The sequence below is a fragment of the Mobula birostris genome, chromosome 18 (genome assembly GCF_030028105.1).
Source record: "Mobula birostris isolate sMobBir1 chromosome 18, sMobBir1.hap1, whole genome shotgun sequence".
Taxonomy (NCBI): Eukaryota; Metazoa; Chordata; class Chondrichthyes; order Myliobatiformes; family Myliobatidae; genus Mobula; species Mobula birostris.
The window spans coordinates 66462994-66482502 of NC_092387.1; the positions used below are offsets into that span (position 1 = coordinate 66462994).

General features: G+C 43.8%; 1 protein-coding gene across 2 annotated transcripts in view; it reads left to right on the plus strand.

Moving 5' to 3' along the window:
- Nucleotides 1-19509, plus strand: part of camk2g2 (calcium/calmodulin-dependent protein kinase (CaM kinase) II gamma 2) — a 495645-nt gene that overhangs the window by 359499 nt on the left and 116637 nt on the right. For both annotated transcript variants that reach the window (XM_072282861.1, XM_072282859.1), the window contains exons 8-9: nt 20-103; nt 4573-4667. In XM_072282861.1, the coding sequence (XP_072138962.1) occupies nt 20-103; nt 4573-4667 (179 nt within the window). The remainder of the gene's footprint in view (nt 1-19; nt 104-4572; nt 4668-19509) is intronic.

Genomic DNA, 19509 nt, shown 5'->3' on the forward strand with positions numbered 1-19509 from the left:
TTTTGTTGATCTCCTGTAGGGTTTGCAGGGACTCCTGGATACCTTTCCCCAGAGGTTTTAAGGAAAGATCCGTATGGAAAACCAGTTGACATCTGGGCATGTGGTAAGTGATGAAGTGAACTAGAAGGTGCAGAGACTTGAGAAAGAATTCGGTCATAGAGGTATATAACACAGATACCAGACCTTCAGCCCATCTGGTACATGCTGACCAAGATTCCCACCTAAGCTAGGTTCATTTCCCTGTGTTTGTCCCATATCCTCTAAACCAGGGGTTCCCAACCTTTTTTAATTTCATGGACCCCTACCATTAACCGAGGGGAACTCCTACTCTAAAACTTCTTGTCTATGTACCAGCGCAAGTGTCTTTTAAATGTTGTTAGTGTATCTGCTTCAACCATTTCCTCTGGCAGCTTATTCATACACTAACCATCTTCTGAGTAAAGAGGTTGTCCTTCAGGTTCCTATTATATCTCTTTGCCCTCTCACCTTAAACCTATGCCCTCTTGTTCTTGATTCCCCAACCCTCGGAAAAAGACTGCATGTTCACCCATCTCTGCATCTCGTTGTTATATACACTTCTATAAAGTCACCCCTCATTCTCTACACTCCAATGATAAATTGTTCCAAACTGTGCAACCTCTCTCCATAACTCAGTCCCTCGAGTCTCAGCAACATCCTTGTAAATCTCCTCTGCACTCTTTCCAGCTTAATGGCAGGGCGACCAGACCTGAAACAACATTCCAAATACAGCCTCACCAATGTCTTGTACAACTGCAGCATAAACATCTGACCTTGTCCTGACTATTGAAGGGCAGTGTGTCACCACCCTGCCTGTCTGCAGGGCTACTTTCAGAGAACCATGTCGTGTAGTTGTGCTCCTCGGTTCTCCTGTTCTGCAATACTTCTGGCCCAGCTGTTCACTATGAAACTCCTACCCTAGTTTTTCTCCCCAAATGCGATACTTTCCTCTCATCTGAGTTAAGCTCCATTTGCCATTCCTCGGCTCACGCAATCAGATGAACAAGAACCCTCTATAAATCCTGACAACCATCTTCACTCTTAATGACACTGCCTCTTTTAGTATCATCCTTAGAGCCTTCACCATTCAGTGATTTCATGGCTGTTCTCCTTGGTTAGGGTAAAATGGGGATGCACTATGATTACACAAATCTGTGAGTCTTTCTAACTAAATCACTTCAATATTTTTTTCATAAAAATGGATAAAAATATACTTGGTGTGTTGGCTGCCCAGCTGATGGGCTGCTCCTGGCTACCCGAATCCCTGGGACAGACCCAACTTCTTGATGTCTTTAATCATTTACTGGAGCAAGGCAGTGAGGAACATGAAAGTTCTTTTGGACCACAAGCAAGTGGGGCTTCAGTCAAAAAAGATTTGGAGGCAGAGGACTGAGAGGATTGAGGTGAGGAACAACTTCTCTCAGAATCCTTGGAAATCTCTTCTCTTGAATGAAGTGGAGGCAGATAGTCAAACTCAAGGTAGATGGTTGGACTGGAAAGGGATGAGGGGAATTTGAGAAGAGGCAGGTGTCTGGTGGCAAGGCTGTGAGTTTATTGAAAGAGTTTGAGAAGCTCAGAGATCCATTGCTGGTTCTGTTGTGTGCACCTTTACCAGTGTTCATCTTCATGGCTGGTGGAGATGTTGATAATACAGTAAAAAACAGGAAAAACTGGGAATACTCAGCAGATGAGACAGAGCTGGAAACCAATAACTTTTGGTGATTGGCATGGTTATTTTTCTTTCCTCCACTGCTCCTGCCTGAGTGTTTGTGGCACTTTCCAGTCTTCCTTCCAGGGTTGAACGTAGAGTTAGACAGCACAGAAACAGGCCCCTCGGCCCAATATGTCCATGGTGACTGCCTGCATTTGGCCCATGACTCTCTAAACCTCTCTGATCCTATGAACTTGCCTCAATGGCTTTTAGATGTTGCTAATGTGCCCTCCTCAACCACTGTATCTGGCAGCTGATTCCAAATTCGCACCACTCTTTGCATGAAGAAGCTGCCCCTCAATGTTCCCTTTAAATCTTTCACACCTGATCTTAAACCTATGCCCTTGTGTTTTTAGCACCTCCTCCCTGGGGAAAAGACTATGTTCTTTCACCCTGTCTATGACCTTCATGATCATATACATCTTTGTAAGATCACCTCTCGGTCTCTTACACTCCAAGTCCAAGTCTGTCCAACCTCTCCCTGTGAATCAGTCCCTCCTCAAGTCCTTGCAACATCCTTGTAAATCCTTTGTGTACTCATAAACTCAGGAGATTCTGCAGATGCTGGAAATCCAGAGCAACACGCACAAAATGCTGGAGAAACTCCTCAGGTCAGACACCATCTATGGAGATGAATAAGCAGTTAACATTTTGGTCTGAGGCATTTTTTCAGGACTGAAAAGGAAGGGGTAAGGTACCAGTTTAAAGAGGTGGGGGAAGGGAAGAAGAACGGCTAGAAGGTGATGGATGAAGCCTGATGGTTTGGAAAGGTAACGGGCTAGAGAGGAAGGAGAGTGGACCATGGGAGAAAGGTAAGACGGAAGGGATTGAGGAGTAAGTAATAGGCAGGAGGCCAGAGTGGGGAATAGAAGAAGAAGAGATGGAGGGGAAATATTCTTTGCTGGAAGGAGAAATCTATATTCGTGCCATCAGGTTGGAGGGTACCCAGATGGAGTATAAGGTGTTGCTCCACCATCCTGAGGGTGGCCTTGTTTGGCACAGGGGGAGGCTATGGACTGACATGTCAAAACAGGAATAGGAACGGGAATTGGAATTAAAATGTTTGCCAACTGCGAAGTTCTGCTTTTGGCAGATGGAGCAGAGGTGCTCAATGAAGTGGTCCCCCCAATTTGTAGAGGAGGTTGTATCGGAAGCATTGGACACAATAGATCAGCAGGTGAAGTGCTGCCTCACCTGGAAGGACTGTTTAGGGCGAGGGAGGAGGTGAACGGGCAGGTGTAGGCAGCCTGCAGGAGGGAGATCAGTGGGAAGAGATGAATGGACAAAGGAATCATGGAGGGAGAGATCGCTGTGGAAAGCCACTCTGTCCACTCTTTTTAGTTTAGTAACATCTTTTGTACAGTATAGTGACCAAAGCTGCACTGTACTCCAACTGCAGCCTCACCAATGTCTCGTACAACTGCAAGCGGCTGCAACATTTTTATGTTTCTCGTGCATTTGGTTTACATCTGCTTAAAGATAATTAAATGTTATTGGAAACTTGGTGTTCACTCTAGTCATGGACCTAGATCAAGGGTTCCCAACCTTTTTTATGCCATGGACCCCTACCATTAACCAAAGGGTTCATGGGGTCCAAGTTGGGAACCCCTGATCTAGCGTGTCCAAGACCAGAGTCCAGAATCTTTTCTCTAGTTATGGACCTGTGGGCTTGAGAGGTTATCCATTTACAAACGTGCTGGCTACTTGTGATAGTTCTTAACCAGTTCATTGGATGATGTTAGAAAATCCAGGAAGGAGATTAGTGGGAAGGGATGAATGGTAATCCAGTGTTCCATAATAGCATGACTGGACGGAAATTTACCTTGCACACACTTCACACTATTCAAATCATTATCATAAGTCATAGGAGCAGAATTAGGCCATTTAGCCATTGGAGTCTGCTCCACCATTCCATCATGGCTGATTTATTTTCCCTCTCAACACCATTCTCCTGTTTTCTCCCTGTAACCTTTGCCATCTTTACCAAGAACCTATCACCCTCCACTTTAAATATACCCAATGACTTGGCCTCCACAGCTGACTGTGGCAATGAATTCCACAGATTCACCACCCTCTGGCTAAAAAAAAATTAATCTTCATCACAGTTCTAAAGGGTCGTCCTTCTATTCTGAGGCTGTGTCTTCTGGTCCTAGACTCCTCCAATTTTGGAAACATCCTCTCCATGTCCATTCTATCGAGGCGCTTCAGTATTCCGTAGTTTCAATGAAAACCCCCCATTTTTCTAAACTCCTGTGAGTACAGGCCCAGAGCCATCCAACGCTTCTCATTCATTAACCCTTTCATTCTCATGATCATTCTCCTGAAGCTCCTCTGGACCCTCTCCAATGCCAGCACATATTTCCTTAGATATGGTATCTAAAACTGCTTATAATACTCCATGTACTCTGACTGATTTCTTAGAGAGCCTCAGCATCGTATCTTTGCTTTTATGATCCAACCTTCTCAAAATGAATGATGACATTGCAGTTGCAAAACCTCCGGTTCTAGGGTCCCCCCACTATAGGAAGCATCTCTATCTAGGCCTTTAATAGTCAATAGGTTTCAATGAGACCCCCTCGTTCTTCTAAGCTCCAGTGAGTACGGGCCCAGAGCCAGCAACTGCTCTTCATACGTTAACCCTTTCACTACGGGGGTTATCCTTGCGAACCTCCTCTGGGCCCTCCCCAATGCCAGTACAATGCATTGAGGTAGAACAGAGCAAAACAATAACAGAATGCAGAATAAAAGCTACAGAGAAAATGCATTGCTGGTAAACAGTAAGATGGAAGACTTTTCATCTAGTGGATTAATTCATATTCAGTTTCTCACTTGTTCTGTTTCAGGAGTCATCCTCTACATATTACTAGTTGGCTACCCTCCCTTCTGGGATGAGGACCAGCATAAGCTTTATCAACAAATCAAGGCTGGTGCTTATGATGTAAGTACAATTAGAGTTTGGGAACGAGCCAGAATTTGTGGTGATCACGAGCCAGAATTTGTGGTGATCATTATGGCGAGGGGCCCATCCTAGTGTTGGAAGTATGTGTGTGTGTGTGTGTGTGTGTGTGTGTGTGTGTGTGTGAGAGTTTTGCTGTTGTTGTTTTCTTGCTGCTTGTGTTCTGTGTTGTTCTGCTGCCTCAGCACTCACCTCAACATAGGCGTGACCCCACAACCCATGGACTCAAGATCCAGGATTCTACAACTCCTGTTCTCAGTATTATTTATTTGTTTGTTTGTTTATTATTTTTATTTGCACAGTTTGTCTTCCTTTGCACATTGGTTGTTTGTCAGGCTTTGTAGTTTTTCATTTATTAGGTTGTATGTCTTTATTTTGCTGTGAATGCTGACAAGAAAATGAAATTCAGAGTAGTATATGGTGACACATAACTACTTTGATAATGAATTTACTTTGAACTCTGAACTTTGAGCATTGTGGGCATGCTATGTTGGTGCCAGAGTGTGCGGCAACACTTGCGGGCTGCCCTCAGTATATCCTCAAGTGTTTGGTTGTTAACGCAAATGATGCATTTCATTGTATGTCTCGATGTACACATGATAAATAAATCTGAATTTTGAATCTTGAATACTCAATGCTTTAATAGATCAATTTCCTCAACAACTTCTGCAGTCCACATATAGATTTAAATATTAAGTGTTGCTGTCAGTGTTTCTTCACTGGAGGCATGTTTTCCAATATCATCCACAGAAAACGTTCATCCTCATTGTAAACATTGTTGTATGAAGTGCAACTATGATTTTAATAGTCTACTACGACAACAGTATTGCTCATTTACTACCTCTCTAGCCAAGAAGGATATTCTATCTATGGATTAACACTCACAAAATGCTGGAGAAACTCAGCAGGGTAGGCAGCATCTATGGAGAGGAACAAACAGTCAATGTCTATGGATTGCTGTTTATAAGAGAATGTTTCAAAATCATACAGCTATTCAAAACGTTTTTCTCTAATTTCTCAGCTTATAATATTTAAGCCTTTGCTTTTATCTCATAAATCCAGGAGGTGCCCCGACGGCATAGCGGTTAGCACGACACCATTGCAGCTGGAGTTCAGAGTTCAATTCTGCTACTGTCTATAAGGAGTTTGTACATTCTCCCCGTGACCACATGGATTTCCTCCGGGTGCTCCGGTTTCCTCCCACAGTCCAAAGACACATCATTTAGTAGGATAATTAGTCATTGTGTCTGATGCGCTTAGGGTTAAATTGGTGGGTTGCTGGGTGGCGCAGCTCGTTGGGCCAGAAGGCTTTTTCCACATTGTATCTCTAAAATTAAAAAAAAAATAAAAACAAAACACATTTACACTCTAAACGTTTTAAACAATTTAGTTTAGTGATTTTCCTTTCTAGTTTGCTGCCTGTTTGGTGAATCAGAATCAAGATTATTATCACTGACACATATTATGAATTTTGTTGTTTGCTGCAATAGGTCGGTGCAATACATAAAATGCAATTCAAATTACAACAGGAAATATATCTTAAAATATTATTTTAAATAATTAGTGCAAAAAGAGAGGGAAAATTATGAGGTCCATTGTCCGTTCAGAAATCTCATGGCACAAGGGAAGAAGCCATCAAACACAGTGGAAAAGCAAAACAGAAGGCATGTAATAGAGCAAAAATTAGCCAGAAGTTAGAGGTTTGGGAAACTTAAAAACCAATAGTGGGCAACTAAAAAATCCATAAAGAGAGAAAAGATAAAATATGAAGGTAAGCAAGCCAATAATATAGAAGAAGATACCAAAAGTTTTTTCAGATATATAAAGATAAACGAGGGGTGATGGTGCGTACCAGATTGCTGGAAAATAACGCTGGAGAGGCAGTAATGGGGACAAAGAAAAGGCAGACAAGCTGAATAAGCACATTGTATCAGTCTTCACTGTGGAAGACACTAGCAGTGTGGCAGAAATTTGAGAGTGTCAGGGAGACAGAAGTGAGTCTAGTTGCTATGATTAAGGAGAAGGAGCTTGGGAAACTGAGAAGTCTGAAGGTAGGTAAGTCACCTCGACCAGTTGGTGTACACCCCAGGGTTCTGAAAGAGGTGGCTGAAGAAATTGTGAAGGCATTAGTAACGATCATTAAAAATCAATAGTATTGAGGAAGCAGGGAATTTGCAGAAGGATTTGGACGGATCAGGGTAATGGGGCAAAGAAGTGTCAGATGGAATATAGTGTAGAGAAGTTTATGGTCATATGTTTTTATAAAAGGAATAAAGGCCTAAACCGGGAGAGACTTCAAAAATTAGAGGAGAAAAGGGACTTGGGAGTCCTAGCAACACGCATAGAATGCTGGAGGAACTCAGCAGTCCAGGCAGCTGCTATGGAAAAGAGTACAGTCGATGTTTCGGAAAAGACTCTTCGACAGGACTGGAGAAAAAAAGCTTAGGAGTAGATTTAAAAGGTGGGGGGGGGAGAGAAACACAAGGTGATGGGTGAAACCTGAAAGGGAGAGATGAACAACAGTAGAGGAGGCCATGGATTGACATATTGGAATTGGAATTAAAATCGGTGGCCACTGGGAGATACCACTTTTGCTGGTGGAGGTGCTCAGCGAAGCGGTCTCTCAATCTACATTGGCTCTCACCGATATACAGGAGGCCACACCTGGAGCACCGGACACAGTATATGACCCAACAGACTCACAGTTGAAGTGTCGCCTCACCTGGAAGGACTTATTGGGGCCCTGAATAATAGTGAGGGAGGTGGTGTAGGGGCAGGTGTAGCACTTGTCCTGCTTGCAAAGATAAGTGCCAGGAGGGAGATCAGTGGGGAGGGACGAATGGACAAGGGAGTTGCGTAGGGAGCGATCCCTGTGGAAAGCAGAAAGTGGGGGGGGGAGGGAAAGATGTGCTTGGTGGTGGGGTCCCATTGGAGATGGCAGAAATTACGGAGAATTATGTGCTGGATGCGGAGGCTGGTGGGATAGAAGGTGAGGACAAGAGGAACCCTGTCCCTGGTAGAGTGGCGGGAGGATGGAGTGAGAGCAGATGTGTGTGAAATGGAAGAGATGTGGTTGAGGGCATTGTTAATGGTGGAGGAAGGGAAGCCCCTTTCTTTGAAGAAGGAGGACATCTCTTTCATTATGGAATGAAAGGCCTCATCCTGAGAGCAAATGCGGTGGAGACGGAGAAATTGAGAGAAGGGGATGATGTTTTTTTTCACAAGTAACAGGGTGGGAGGAGGTATAGTCCAGGTAGCTGTGAGAATCCGTGGGTTTAAAATAAACATTATGAGATAAGCTATCTCCAGGGATAGTGACAATGAGATTGAGAAAGTGGAGGGAGGTGTTGGAAATAGACCAGGTAAATCTGAGGGTAGGGTGGAAGTCGGAGGCAAAGTGGATGAAGTTGACAAGTTCAGCATGGTTGCAGGAAGCAGCACCAATGCAGTCATCGATGTAGCATAGGAAAGTGTGGGACGGTCACCAGCGTAGGCTTGGAACATAGGCTGTTCCATGTAGCTGACAAATAGGCAGGCATAGCTGGGACCCATGTGAGTGCTCGTGGCTACACCTTTTGTGTGAAGGAAGTGGGAGGAGTCAAAGTAGAAATTATTTAGAGTGAGGACAGATTCTGCTAGGCTGAGGAGAATGGTGGTAGAGGGGAACTGGTTGGGTCTGGTGTCCAGAAAGAATCGGAGAGCTTTGAGGCCTTTCTGCTGGGGCATGGAGATGTATAGGGACTGGACATGCATAGTAAAAATAAGATGATGCAGCCAGGGAACGTGAAATCATTGAAATGGTTCAGAGCATGTGAACTGTCAGAGATATAGGTAGGAAGGGACTGAACTGGGTGGTCGGGGTGGGGGGGGATAAGACAAAGAATGGGAGTCCTTGTGCAGGATTCTCTGAAGGTTAATTTGCAGGTTCAGTTGGTGGTAAGACCACAAGACCATAAGATATAGGAGCAGAAGTAGGCCATTCGGCTCATTGAGTCTGGTCTGCCGTTCAATCATGGGATGATCCAATTCTTCCAGTCATCCCCACTCCCCTGCTTTCACCCCATATCCTTTGACGCCTTGGCTAATCAAGAACGTATCTATCTCTGCCTTTAGTGCACCCAATGACTTGGCCTCCACAGCCACTCGTGGCAACAAATTCTGTAGATTTACCACCCTCTGACTAAAAATAATTTCTCCGCATCTCAGTTCTAAAAGGACGTCCTTCAATCCTGAAGTTGTGCCCTCTTGTCCTAGAATCCCCTACCATGGGAAAAAACTTTGCCATATCTAATCTGTTCAGGCCTTTTCACATTCAGAATGTTTCTATGAGATCCACTTCATTGTCCTGAACTCCAGGGAATACAGCCCAAGAGCTGCCAGATGTTCCTCATACGGTAACCCTTTCATTCCTGGAATTATTCTCGTGAGTCTTCTCTGAACCCTCTCCAATGTCAGTATATCCTTGCTAAGATAAGGAGCTCAGAACTGTACACAATACTCCAAGTGTGGTCTCACGAGTGCCTTATAGAGCCTCAACATCACATCCCTGCTCTTATATTCTATACTCCTAGAAATGAATGCCAACATTGCATTCGCCTTCTTCACAACTGACTCAACCTGGAGGTTAACCTTTAGGGTACCTTGCACAAGGACTCCCAAGTCCCTTTGCAACTCCGCATTTTGAATTCTCTCCACATCTAAATAATAGTCTGCCTGTTTATTTCTCCCACCAAAGTGCATGACCATACACTTTCTAACATTGTATTTTATTTGCCACTTCTTTGCCCATTCCCCTAAGCTACCTAAGTCTCTCTGCAGCATCTCTGTTTCCTCAATACTACCCGCTCCTCCACCTATCTTTGTATCACCGGCAAATTTAGCCACAAATCTATTAATACCATAGTCCAAGTTTTTGACGTACATCGTAAAAAGCAGCAGTCCCAACACTGACCCCTGTGGAACTGCACTGGTAACCAGCAACCAGCAAGAATAAGATCCCTTTATTCCCACTCTCTGTTTTCTGCCAACCAGCCAATGCTCCACCCACACTAGTAACTTCCCTGTAATTCCATGGGCCCTTATCTTGCTAAGTAGCCTCATGTGCAGCACCTTGTCAAAGGCCTTCTGAAAATCCAAGTACATCACACCTACTACATCTCCTTTGTCTACCCTGCTTGTAATTTCCTCAAAGAATTGCAGTTGGTTTCTCAGGCAGGATTTTCCTTTCAGGAAACCATGCTGGCTTTGGCCTATCTTGTCATGTGCCTCCAGGTACTCCATAATCTCATCCCTAACAATCGATTCCAACAACTTCCCAACCACTGATGTCAAGCTAACAGGTCCATAGTTTCCTTTCTGCTGCCCCCGACCCTTCTTAAATAGTGGAGTAACATTTGCAATTTTCCAGTCATCCGTTACAATGCCAGAATCTATTGATTCTTGAAAGATCATCGTTAATGCCTCCGCAATCTCTACAGCTACTTCTTTTTTCGATTATGAGAACACTCAGTCCTCTTTTATTGTCATTTAGAAATGCATACATGCATTACTTCCTTCAAAACCTGAGAGTGCCTTTATTTCCTGCGGAGCATCAGGAAAGCTCACCTCTGTCCCAGGATACTGGCAGACTTGTACCGCTGTACCATATCGGACCGCAAAGCACTCCAGCGTGTGGTGAAAACTGCCCAGCGGATTATCGGCACCCAATTGCCCACCATTGAGAACATCTACCATAAACGCTGCCCGGGCAGGGCGAAAAGCATTATCAAGGATGCATCTCACCCTAACCATGGATTTTTTACTCTCCTCTCATCCGGTAGGCGCTACGGGAGCCTCCGCGGATAGTGTGGAGGGCTGTCAGAGGTTACGATGGGACATTGATAGAATGCAAAACTGGGCTGAGGAATGGCAGATGGAGTTCAACCCAGATAAGTGTGAAGTGGTTTATTTTGGTAGGTCAGATATGATGGCAGAATATAGTATTAATGGTAAGACTGTTGGCAGTGTGGAGGATCAGAGGGATCTTGGGGTCTGAGTCCATAGGACGCTCAAAGCAGCTGCGCAGGTTGACTCTGTGGTTAAGAATGCGTACGGTGTATTGGCCTTCATCAGTCGTGGAATTGAATTTAGGAGCCGAGAGGTAATGTTGCAGCTATATAGGACTCTGGTCAGACCCCACTTGGAGTACTGTGCTCAGTTCTGGTCGCCTCACTACAGGAAGAATGTGGAAGCCATAGAAAGAGTGCAGAGGAGATTTACAAGAAGGTTGCCTGGATTGGGGAGCATGCCTTATGAGAATAGGTTGAGCGAACTTGGCCTTTTCTCCTTGGAGCAACAGAGGATGAGAGGTGACCTGATAGAGGTGTATAAGATGATGAGAGGCATTGATCGTGTGGATAGTCAGAGGCATTTTCCCAGGGCTGAATGGTTGCCACAAGAGGACACAGGTTTAAGGTGCTGGGGAGTAGGTACAGAGGAGATGTCAGGGGTAAGTTTTTTACTCAGGGAGTGGTGAGTGCGTGGAATGGGCTGCCGGCAATGGTGGTGGAGCTGGATACGATAGGGTCTTTTAAGAGACTTTTGGATAGGTACATGGAGCTTAGAAAAATAGAGGGCTATAGGTAAGCCTAGTAATTTCTAAGGTAGGGACATGTTCAGCACAATTTTATGTGCCGAAGGGCCTGTATTGTGCTGTAGGTTTTCTATGCTTATATGTTTCTAATCATGAGCTTCCTCTCATAATTCACCTTTTCCTTCCCAATGACCTTCTTAGTTTCGTTCTGCAAGTTTTTCAAAGCTCCCCAATCCTCTATCCTCCCACTAGCTCTGGTTTCCTTGTATACCCTCTCTTTTGCTTTCACTTTGGCTCTAACTTCACTTGTCAGCCACGGTAGTATCCTTCCCTTTGAAAATTTCTTCTTATTTGAAATATATCTGTCTTGCACTTCCCTCATTTTTCAGAAGGCAAATACAATGTTAGCATTCATCTCAATATAAGAGCAAGGATGGAATGCAGGTCAGAATGCCCCTTATCTCAGAAAAGATGTGTTGATATTGGAGAGAGTTGGTATTGGAGGTTGACAAAAATGATTTCAAAAATAAAAGGGTTAATGTATAAGGAGTGTTTGATGGTTCTGGGCCTATTTTTGCTGGAGTTTAGAAGAATGATGGCAGTTGTTATTTAAATCAATCAAATATTGAAAGGCCTAGATTGAGTGGATGTGGAAGGGGTAGTGGGGTCCTGTAGTGGTGTAGTCTGGAACCAGGGGACACAGCCTCAGAATAGAAGGACGTCTCTTTAGGTAGAGATGAGGAGAAATTTGTTTAGCCAGAGGGTGGTGAATCTGTGGACTCCATTGGCATGGATGCTGTGGAGGCTAAGACATTTGGTATGTTTACGAGCGGTGATTGATAAGTTCGTGGCCTGACGTGGAAGGAGTCAATTTTAGAAAACCTAGTACATTTATTTTTCCTACATTTACACACTTAGTCCAGTGGTCGTGGAGCATACGGATTCCTTCTTTGTAGAAGTCAGCGTCTTGGACCTCCAGAAAGTGGTCCACAGCAGGGGTGATTGATAAGTTCCTGGCCTAAGGTAGAAGGAGATGAGTTATTAACTTCAAAATTTCTGCATTTTCACTCAAAGAGTTGAACAGCATGTGCATGTAACGAGAGCTGTAAAACTCATCTCCTTCTACCTAAGGCCACGAACATATCAATCACCCCTGCTGTGGACCACCTGCAGGTCCAAGATGCTCTCGTTATATGCATGTGCAGTTCTGGGTGATAATGCAGAAAGTTTGAAGTTAATAACTCATCTCCTTCTACCTTAGGCCACGAACTTATCAATCACCCCTGCTGTGGACCACTTCTACAAAGAAGGGATCCGTATGCTCCACAACCTCTGGGCTAAGTGTGTACTGTCACGTACCCCATGACGGGGATAGAGAAACCAGCAGAAATAGAAACCACTTTGGAGTCTTCTATTGCTATAAACTAATAATATTTATTAGTAACTACGCAATACAGTAATATAAATGTAGATAAATCAAACAGGTTAGCAATGATTGTATATAAAAGTAAGTGTGGAATATATATATATATGTATGAAAAACCAAGTTTCTTTAAGTCTAGGGGTAAAAAGATACAGTCTTACAATGTTGAGTAAAGTTCAGTTCAGTTCATGGTATGTAGTTGAGTAGTGATGGAGAGAGAGAGAGATATATATGAGTCTTCAGGTGAGCTGATGCCGTCGATCTTCTCGTCGTCCTCCGAAATCCTTTACAAATCATCGACTGTGACTTTAACCAGGGGGACCGGTTGTCCTGTGGTGGAGCTATCACCCCAGCGAGGGTGGACACATAGACAACTCCCCACCAGTCAACCCCTTCTTCACTGTTGGAATAGCAATTTGGATCGATCCTCCAAAAACCCACTTTCTCTGCAGGCACAACAATGCTCATTCAGTGTCCAGATCATGTGTCTTAGAACTGTATCATCTGACCTCCCATTTATTTCTCTGTGCTGAGCATCACCTGTCATTCAAAGAGTCCCTCCTTCCTTTGTCTGTAAAGGAACGCACAAGCAGGCAACCTGTCCTTGAAGAAATATCAACAACCTGCTGGAAATCACAACATCGAGTGTCCATTAAATAACACCGCCTTCGGTCACCATAGCAACTTACGAGCTGCTCGGTGCTGTCTCCAACTCCAAACTCAGCAGAAATCCAAAGTTACTTCCAATGCCTTAAAGTGACAGTCCGACCGTTAATCTTCGTCTCTCTCTCTCTTTTCAAAAGCAACATATCGGTGGTAAATAACTCTGTCTCTCTCTCCTTTCCAAACAAACCATCAATGATAAATGTCTCTTTCTGTCTCTCTTCAAACAGTTAATAGGGGTACTCCAGGATCTCCTCACAGTACATGTAGGAGGGGACTATGTTGAAAAATAAATGTGCTAGGTTTTCTAAAATTGACTCCTTCTACCTTAGGCCACGAGCTTATCAATCACCCCTCGTAAAGCAGAGGTTGATAGGTTCTTGATTAGTAAGGGTGTCAAAGGTTACGGGGAGAAAGCTAGAGAATGGGGTTGAGAGGGAAAATAAATCAGCCATGGTGGAATGGCAGAGCAGACTTGAGGAGCCGAGTGGCCTAATTCTGCTGCTGTATCTTATGGTTACAGGCACAGAGCATGAGTCCGTGGTGCAGAAGGGAAAGAGAGAGAAGAAGTGAGTGGTAGTGATAGGGGCTCGATAGTGAGGGGAACAGACAGGAGGTTCTGTGGACATGAACGGGACACCCAGAAGATATGTTGCCTCCCAGGTACCAGGGTCGGGGATGTCTCAGATCACGTCCACAACATTTTGAAGAGGGAGGGGGAGCAGCCAAATGTCTTGGTACATATTGGTACCAATGACATAGGAAGGAAAAGCAATGAGATCCTGAAAAGAGAATTCAGAGAGCTAGGTAGAAAGCTGAGAAGCAGGACCTCCCAGGTAGTAATTTCTGGATTGCTGCCTGTGCCACGTGCCAGTGAGGATAGAACCAGGATGATTTGGCAGATAAATGCGTGGCCGAGAAGCTGATGCAGGGGGCAGGGCTTCAGTTTCCTGGAGCATTGGGATCTCTTCTGGGGAAGATATGACCTGTTCAAAAGTGACGGGTTGCACCTGAACCCGAGGGGGACCAATATTCTCGTGGGCAGGTTTGTTAGAGCTGTTGGGGAGGGTTTAAACTAATTTGGCGGAGGGGGGGGGCGGTGGGAACCAGAGTGAAGGGACTCAGGATAGGACAGATGGTAAAAAGTAAGGATAGTGTGCAGTCAGACTGTCAGGAAGAGCAGGCAGGTGATGGGACTTAGTTGCAGCCAGCAGGCTGAGTATCCAATCATTAGGGATGCAGAATCAGAAAGGATACCAAATACAGTATTCAATGTGTTGTATCTAAATGCGCGTAGTATAAGAAATAAGGTGGGTGATCTTGTTGCGATATTACAAATTGCCAGGTATGATGTTGTGGCCATCACTGAATCGTAGCTGAAGGATGGTTGTAGTTGGGAGCTGAATGTCCAAGGTTACACATTATGTTGGAGGCGTAGGAAGATGGGTAGAGGGGGTGGTGTGGCTTTACTGGTAAAGAATAGCATCAAATCAGTAGAAAGATGTGACATAGGATCAGAAGATGTTGAATCCTTGTGGGTTGAGTTAAGAACCTGCATGCGTAAAAGGACATTGATGGCAGTTACCAGGCCTCCCAACAGTAGCTGGGAGGAGGACCACAGGTTACAACAGGAAATAGAAAAGGCGAGTCAAAAGGGCAATGTTATGGTAGCCGTGGGAGATTTCAACATGCAGGTCAATTGGGAAAATCAGACTGGTAATGGATCTCAAGAGAGTAAGTTAGTTGAATGCTGAAGAGATAAGTTTTTAGAGTAGTTTGTCATTGAGCCTACTAGGGATCAGCTATACTGGATTGGGTGTTATTTAATGAACCGGAGGTGATTAGGGAGCTTAAGGTAAAAAGAACCCTTAGAAATCATTGATCACAATATGATTGAGTTCAACTTGACATTTGATAGGGAGAAGGTAAAGTCTGACGTAGCAGTATTTCAGTGGAGTAAGGGAAATTACAGTGGTATGAGAGAGGAGTTGGGCAAAGTAAATTGGAAGGAGCTGCTGGCAGGGATGACAGCAGAGCAGCAATGTTGTTCGTTTCTGGGAAAAAAGAAGAAAGCGCATGATAGGCAGGTGTGGGAGGGAGGAGAGTGGGAAAGATGTAAGAAGCTGGATGATGATAGGTGGAAGTGAAAAAAGGGCTAAAGAAGATTGAATCTGATGGGAGAGGACAGCGCCTACGGAATAACAGGAAAGAGTTTGTTGGGTCTGGTGATTTTGCAATTTAAAGGTTCGTCGGAAGTCAAGAATGAGGCATAAAATTTGCTTATTAACTTTTATAAGAACAAAGAAAGAAAAACAAAAAAAAGATATTGTGGTTGCCTTATACTGAAAAAACTAGTGCAGAGTAGATAACAGACATTCCGGTGATTAATGGCTGACACATGCTCCAGAGAAACTTCAAGAAAAATAGAGTATCAGCTACACTGCAATTACTGAAAAACTCAATGAACAAGCAAGCATGGGAAAAGTTAAACCACAAAAAAAACAAATTTACACTCTTATCCAGCAAGGTGGTGAGGGGAAGAGGGGAGTGTGCTTTTCAAGTTAAGTGTTTTATAGTCCGATTGACACACACATTAGGTTTTGGTTTTTAAGATTTCCAATCCAAACATAGATTTATGGGCTGATTATTTTTTCTGTGTTCTGTATTGAATAAAATCTAGAGCTTATCAACAAAACACATTTTAACGTACTCAGTGGCCACTTTATTAGGTACACCTGTACACCTGCTTGTTAATGCAATTATCTAATCAGCCAAACATGTGGCAGCAATTCAATGCTTAAAAACATGCAGACATGGTCAAGAGGTTCAGTTGTTATTCGGACCAAACATCAAATCGGAGTAAAAATGTGATCTAAGTGACTTTGGCTGTGAAATATTACGATCTTACAATCTTATGATGGCATATTACGATCGAGGAACGTGTTTGCAGACTGGATATTGAACTTTTTACTGTTGGACTTGGGCCACATTCCACTGTGATATAACACTTGGCGGCATGGAAGGTCGTTCCTGCCCGTGGCCATCAAATGTGCAGCTCCTCCCGTGGAGGGTCAGACACCCTGAGCCAATAGACTGGTCCTGGACTTCTTTCCATCTGGCATAGTTTGCATTTTGTTGTTTGATTGTTTGTGGTTTTTGTATTGCTATATTTACGCTCTATTCTTGGTTGGTGCGGCTGTAACGAAACCAAATTTCCCTCGGGATTAGTAAAGTATATCTATCTATCTATCTATCTAAACGATTGTTGGTGTCAGACAGGGTGGTCCGAGTGTCCCAGAAACTGCTGATCTCCTGGGATTTTCACACACAACAGTGTCTAGAATTTACAGAGGATGGTGTGAAAAACAAAGAAAAATCCAGTGAGCGGCAGTTCTGTGGGCGAAAATACCTTATTAATGAGAGCAGTCTGAGGATAATGACAAGACTGGTTCAAATGACAGAAAGGTGAGTAACCAAGCGGTGTGCTGAAGAGCATCTGTGAATGCACAACACATCAAACCTTGAAGTAGATGGGCTACAGCAGCAGAAGGCAACAAACACGCACTCAGTGGCCACTTTATTGGGTAGAGATGGTACCTAATAAAGTGGCCACTGAGTGCACATTTTAAATATGTGGCATTAATTATGTAATGGGCAATCATAAGATTTACCACAACTTGGGTATCAAATTGCTTCTCAGTTCTTCAATTAGTCTTGCTGGCAGAAGCAATTATCTTCCTTCCTGTGGATTAGAATGCAACATGAAACCTTTAATGCAATATATTGGAGACTATTTTCTGGATGATATCTGTGCTGAACAATCTGAGTGTTGTTATTTCCGCGAAATCATGCCATCTTTTCAATGACATAGTGGTCCTTTAAAAACCTGTCAGCTCTGTGAAAAGATCATCAAATTATTCGCACTGTCCTTTCTCTGCAACACTACCTACCCCCAATTTGCTGTCTTTTGTGCTATTTATTGATATTTTTACATATTATTATTGTAATTTATAGTAATTTTTCTGTATTGTTCATAAAAGAACAAAATATTACCTTTATTTGTCATGTCTACATCAAAAATTGTACCCAGTGAATACTGAAAGACCTAGATAGAGTGGATGTGGAGAGGATGTTTCCAATAGTGGGAGAGTTGAGGACGAGAGGGCACAGTGTCAAAGCAGAAGAACATTCCTCTAGAACAGATATGTGGTGGAATTTCTTCAGCCAGATGGTGGTGATTCTGTGGAATTCATTACCACAGACCGGCTGTGGAGACCAAATGGAGGTACTTAAAGGGGAGGTCGAGTAAGGACGTCAAATGTTGTGGGAAGATAGGAGAATGGGGTTGAGATGGATAATAAATCAGCCATGGTGTAGACAACTTGATGGGCCAAATGGTCTAATTGTGCTCCTATGTCTTACGGTCTTGTGATCTCAGGAAACATTGAAACAACCAGTATGATGCATTATTGGCATTGATGACCAACATTGCACTGCTGCCACAAAACAAATTTCACAACATATGTTATTGACTATAAACCTGATCCTGATTATGGACAGCCTGTCAGATTTGTTTCCAATTCAAGAATTCATCTGACCCCCTATTGGATGTTTTTAGTTAACTGGTTTCCTCCATCCTTCTGGTAAATCCACGCAAGACCGTGATGATTCGGAGGAGCTCTCTCTCCTCCTTGTGTTTATTTTTAATTGGCAATTCTCTGAAATCTGCAGACGCCAGTCCTCTCGCTGTTGGTGTCAGCAGGAAACTGGAGCACACTGCACCTGTGTTTTCACCATGCAAGCGGTGCGTAAAATTATTTTTGCGCTGTTTCTTTTATATCTTGGTGCTCATTTCCAGTTGAAGTCTTGTCCTTTGGGAAGTTGGGCCACACTCTTCTGGGTGTGATACACCCAAGCACGGCTGTCTATTCTCCAGCATCGTTCCATTGGAGCCATAGACAAATACCCAAAGGTTCATTTGCAGGTTGAATCGGTGGTGAGGAAGGCAAATGCAATGTTAGCATTCATTTCAACAGTATTAGAAAATAAGAGCAAGGATGTAATGTTGAGACTTTATAAAGCACTGGTGAGGCCTCATTTGGAGTATTATGAGCAGATCTGGTCCCCTTATCTAACATTGAGGAGGTTCACAAGAATGATTCCAGGAATGCAAGTGTTATGTGAAAAGAGATTGAAGGCTCTGGGCCTGTACTTGATGGTTTAGAAAAATAAGGGAGGATCTCATTTAAACATAAGATGTTGAAAAGACAAACAAGAGAAAATCTGCAGACGCTGGAAATTCAAGCTGAAGGGTCTTGGCCTGAAATGTCGACTGTACTCTTTTCCATGGTTGCTGCCTGGCCTGCTGAGTTTCTCCAGCATTTTGTGTGTGTTGAATGTTGAAAGACCTAGATAGAGTGGAAGTGAAGAGGATGTTTCCTGTTGTGAGGAAGTCTAGGACCAGAGAGCATAGCCTCAAAATAGAGAGATGTCCATCTAGAACAGAGATAAGGAGGAATTTCTTTAGCCAGAGAGTGGTAACTCTGGGGAATTCATTGCCACAGGCAGCTGTGGAGGCCAGGTAACTGGGTGCATTTAAGGTGGAAGTTGATAGGTTCTTGATTGGTCAGGGCATGAAGGGATGCATGGACAAGGCGAGAGATTGGGCTGAGAGGAAAGTGGATCAGCCATGATGAAATGGCGGAGCAGACTCGTTGGACCAACTGGACTAACTCTGCTCCTAGGTCTTATGGTCTTATAATACAGCACAGACACTGGCCCTTCTGCCCAGTGAGTCCATGCTGACCTGGGTGCCCACCATTATTCAATTTTTTGGTAGAAACTGATGTTCAGCCAATTTAAGAGGGACCTGAGGAACACTTTCTTCATTGCGTATGTGGTAGTAGCTGCCAGAGAAAGTCATTCAGGCAGGTACCAAAACCACATTGAATGTCACCTAGACATGTAGGAAATGTTTAGAGGGATAATGTAAGAGGAGGAGGAGGAGAAGATGGTGGCACGACACAGCGCACGCAACCACTCCGGTGAATGATATCTGTAATCTGTCAAGTAGGGTACCGTGCACAATTCTGATTTGATGGAGACAGACGTGAGAGTACGGAGGAACATCTGGAGAAACTTCCGAAATGCCAGCTTCGCTGCCACTA